The 4,417-nt window shown below is 36.5% G+C and overlaps 1 protein-coding gene across 1 annotated transcript in view; it reads right to left on the reverse strand.

Annotated features, from left to right (window-relative positions):
• The window catches only part of LOC140336131 (multidrug resistance-associated protein 1-like), a 66,170-nt gene that overhangs the window by 39,243 nt on the left and 22,510 nt on the right, over positions 1 to 4,417 (reverse strand). The window contains 2 exon segments of the mRNA XM_072419186.1: positions 1,993 to 2,124; positions 3,759 to 3,820. Coding sequence (XP_072275287.1) covers positions 1,993 to 2,124; positions 3,759 to 3,820 — 194 coding nt within the window.

A 4,417-nucleotide genomic window follows, 5' to 3' on the forward strand; every position in this document is an offset into this window, starting at 1 on the left:
TGTGATAAAAAGAGATTTCTGTCACTTTTATGAGTTCACAAAAATTGCAATACACTTTGGGCAGCACTGTGGATAAAAGGTTAGCACTCAGGCCTTTGCAGCGCACTCAGGTTCAAACCTCCGGGGTTCAAACATTCCAAAAATACGCAGTTGGGTTGATTGGCTTTCCCCAAAATTAACCCTAAACTGTGTTAATGACATATGACTATGATAGGTACATTAGATTGTAAGTCTATTTGAGGGACAGCTAGTGGCATGACGGTGCTCTATGTACAACACTCATTTATGCATCGTGCAATCGTTTGTTATTACAATTATTGCACGTGTGTACTTAGCCTTTCTCAGAAACTGCTTCAATATTATAGGAACCCCAGAGCTGATAGTTCTTTCTCTCACTCTTTCTATCTCTGCCTTTCATCTCCTATAACCAGAAAAGCAGCAGGAATTGAGGTAATGAACAAATGAACAGAAAAAGAAGGTAATGATGGGAAGGTACTGGAACATGGAGTATGGCACATGGAACTCTAAAACACTGAATCAGTATGGAGGAGACAGCAGAGAAAGAGACAATGGTAGGCAAAGACACAGAAAAAGAGAGAGAGAGAGACTGTCTGTAGTGACTGTATGAAATACAGGTTGACATTCAAAAATCAGGCATTTTCGAAAATTCTGGATTTTTGATGGTTATATATGCTGTATATATTTAACAGAAAATTAGTTCCTGTACAGTGTAAATGGATGCTGAATCCATAATAGGGCTATACAGCAGCAAATAAATGAGAAGGAATGAGCAGGAAAGCAAGTGCAAGCAAGACCCAACAGCTGATTGTGGAGTACAGCGCCATCAAAACATAAACAGCGCCTCCAGGAAAAAGTGTAAATGTAACAATGCGCCCCAAAATCCATGCTAGAAATCTGAAGCAACTGGATTATCAATGGCCGGATTTTTGAATGTCAACCTGTACTTTGAAGGATACCAACACACCTTCAATGCCATTACAACGACAGCCGAGGTTACAGAGTGCCAGTTATATGCCAAGCCTGTTGTTCCCACTCATCTAACACTATACAGATATCCTGATGTGCAATGTCACCCCAGTGAGCACAAGCTCTCAAGTTCTTCCACACAGCGAGCACATTGATAAGCCGTAGATAAGGTCATCAGCTAGCAAGGAGTGGGGCAGTATGTGCATAATTGTTTGAGAAGTGAATGTGCAGGATGAAATGAAAGAGTAAAGCTGCGTACACACGTGCAATTTTTGTCGTTGGAAAGGATCCTTCACGATCCTTTCCAACGACAAAGGACTGCACGATGCTGTATGTACAGCACCGTTCTGCTCTATGGAGAGGGGAGGGGGGAGAACGACGAAGCGGCACCCTGCTGCGCGCTCTCCCCCTTCCCTTGCATTTGGATCGGTCGTCGTTCATCGTTCGTGGAACCGCCAGGACGGATCCATGGACGATGAACGACGCCGACTGTACACACGCCAGATTCTCGCTCGATATCTGGCCGATGCCGATTATCGGGCGAGAAAAATCTGACGTGGGTACGCAGCTTTAGAATTTTAAAAGGCAGTCAAAAAACAAATGGGCACAACCCAAATTTGCTTACTTTTTCAAGACTGTACTGTAATTAGCAAAGGGTTGGAAAACTGCAAAGCAGGAACACTGTATGTATGCCAAATTATGTATAGTCCTAATAAACTACAAAATGGTTTATATTTAATGTAATGAATCTGACATTTACTTAAGCATTCCTGGTGGCGAATCAATTACCGCTATTGAAATACATGGACCTGGAAAAATCTCTATCAGAGAAAGTTGGGTGAATGTCGGATTTGCTTTTTTATAAATATGCCCCATAATGTGAAATTAGGACACATTTGTATTGAACATTTAAACTTTTCAACAAAAAATGTAATGATTAGATTATCAAAGTAATAGAAAAAAATGATCGATACAGTATTTTTAAAAAAAAATAAAGACACTTACGGCTTTGTTTTATACCATTCCTTCTGTATCTCTTTTGAGAACTTCCGTAAAATTTCTTCAGCTGTGTCCGATTTTCTTAGGGACCAAATGTCTTCAGCTTTTAATGGTTGTTTGTAACCTCTGAACATTATTCTTTAAAAATATTCATTAAAAAAATATAAAAACAATAAAGTGAGAGGGTTATATAGTACTACTGCCAACATCAGAATTTTCTGCTTATTGAGTTTTGAAGGTGATAAAGATAATACTAGTGCAGATACACAGACCAAAAGTGAATGAGAGGTGCCAAACACCAGCAATAAGTAAATTCTACATAATCAAGCCACCATGGTGGAAATTCAAAAAAGTTTGGTCAGAGTCAAGTTCACAAGGGAATCTAGAGGCACATGTAAGGAGAATATATAAGACAGAAAGGTGGAGGACAATAGAGGGATCATAAAAAATACATACATTATAATGTTTATACATTTCTTATTCAGACTGCAAAAGGTGAATAAAGAGATAAGGATGTATCTTTGGAATCTACCTTTTAGGAGGAAGCATTTTGAAGGGTCTAACACAGTATTTATTAAGCCTTACTAGATTTACTAGGTTGTCTGGTTATCTCTGTGCAACAGATTGTTTATCAAATGTCTCTTCAACCATGGTTTCCTGAAGAGAATCTCTAAATGCACAACACATTGAACTGTGATGTTGATATTTTTATTTTTTATTTACTCTCCTAATTTTATTTTGATTATATAAAAGCACACTATCTGCTGCTTCTGCACCACACATATTATATTTTCTCTTTGCACTAATAAAGCTGCCCAGTTACTGAATATAAATGATTATTACAGAACCTCAAGGTTAAAAAAAAACATAATTCAGCTGTGTTTTGTTATAGATATTAACCACCTTGCAGTTAAGCCCGACCTTCGCTCGGGCAAAAAAAAACTGCAAGGATGGTTAAGCCCGAGATTTTGTACATCCGAATCTACCTTTTAGGAGGAAGCATTTTGAAGGGTCTAACACAGTATTTATTAAGCCTTACTAGATTTACTAGGTTGTCTGGTTATCTCTGTGCAACAGATTGTTTATCAAATGTCTCTTCAACCATGGTTTCCTGAAGAGAATCTCTAAATGCACAACACATTGAATTCTGATGTTGATACTCTTCTAATTTTACTTTGATTACATAAAAGCACGCTATCTGCTGCTTCTGCACCACACATAATATATGTTTTCTCTTTGCACTAATAAAGCTGGCCAGTTACTGAATATAGATGATTATTACAGATCCTCAAGGTTAAAAAAAAACATAATTCAGCTGTGTTTTGTTATAGATATTAAAGTAATAGCTTGTCACATTTACAATATTTGCTTTACAGTAAACGTCTGTATCCTTGTCCCTTCCTGACAACATTATCTTTATTGCCTCTATGCTTTCAGTTCATCTTTTTCAAACTAGATATGGAAGTTTATTTCCCTTTTGTTGCCATGTCACTGAATATACCACGTTTAACTCAAATTTGAAGGAAAAGATGGACAGGAAACTCCAAAACTAGTCTGGTCACCCTATATAGCAATGCAATCTGCTCACCAAAGTCAAAACTTATCAATATGTATGAAGTGACAATTAAATACAATGAATGCATGAATACTTTATGAACACTATATTTACACTGCAAAACACCTCTCTTTATTTATATTGTTTAATTAGAATTTCCATATATAACATTAAATTAAGCAAACAAAACTTTTAGTAAACAATTAGTTTTACTTACTCTGTAAACCAACTGAATGTAATTTGGGAAATAAAAGAAGCATCTGTCACAGGACATCGATTCTAGGAATTAAAAAGAACTAATATATAATTATAAAAATATTTAGTAATAAAATCACATTACAATACTCACATCTTTTGATGTTACCTAACTACTTAATGGAATGCTGCCCTACCCAGAAGCAAAATTCTTAATCAGAACAAAATTCCTGATTGATTGCATTTGTTGCCTATGTTGGCTCTTGATGACTACACCAATATTTATTTAGGTATTTAATAGTAACATTACTAAAGTGTTAATGAAAACAAATCATGGGTGAATAATGGGATCTGCCATTGGTAACAATTCCTTCTGATAAGGCCACTTGTCCAGCTGGCAACAAGTATAAAGATAACAAATTTACTTAAGTTGAGCATGAATTCCCCACGTTTCTGATATAAAAACAGATAGACAACAGGAGACCAGCAATGCCAGTCCAAGCAGGTCATGAATATTTTAGGAATGTTAACAGGACATATACTAGTTTAGTCCACAGTGACTGCAATCTCGGTGAATGTAAACTTCATTTCAAAACCTATGAAAGGCTTTTTTTGCAGGAATAAAGTAATGACTAGTGCCATCAACAGTAAAAGTTTGCAGTCAGCTTCTGAACTTTTAGG

This window comes from Pyxicephalus adspersus, chromosome 7, assembly GCF_032062135.1.
Source record: "Pyxicephalus adspersus chromosome 7, UCB_Pads_2.0, whole genome shotgun sequence".
In the NCBI taxonomy this organism is placed as follows: Eukaryota; Metazoa; Chordata; class Amphibia; order Anura; family Pyxicephalidae; genus Pyxicephalus; species Pyxicephalus adspersus.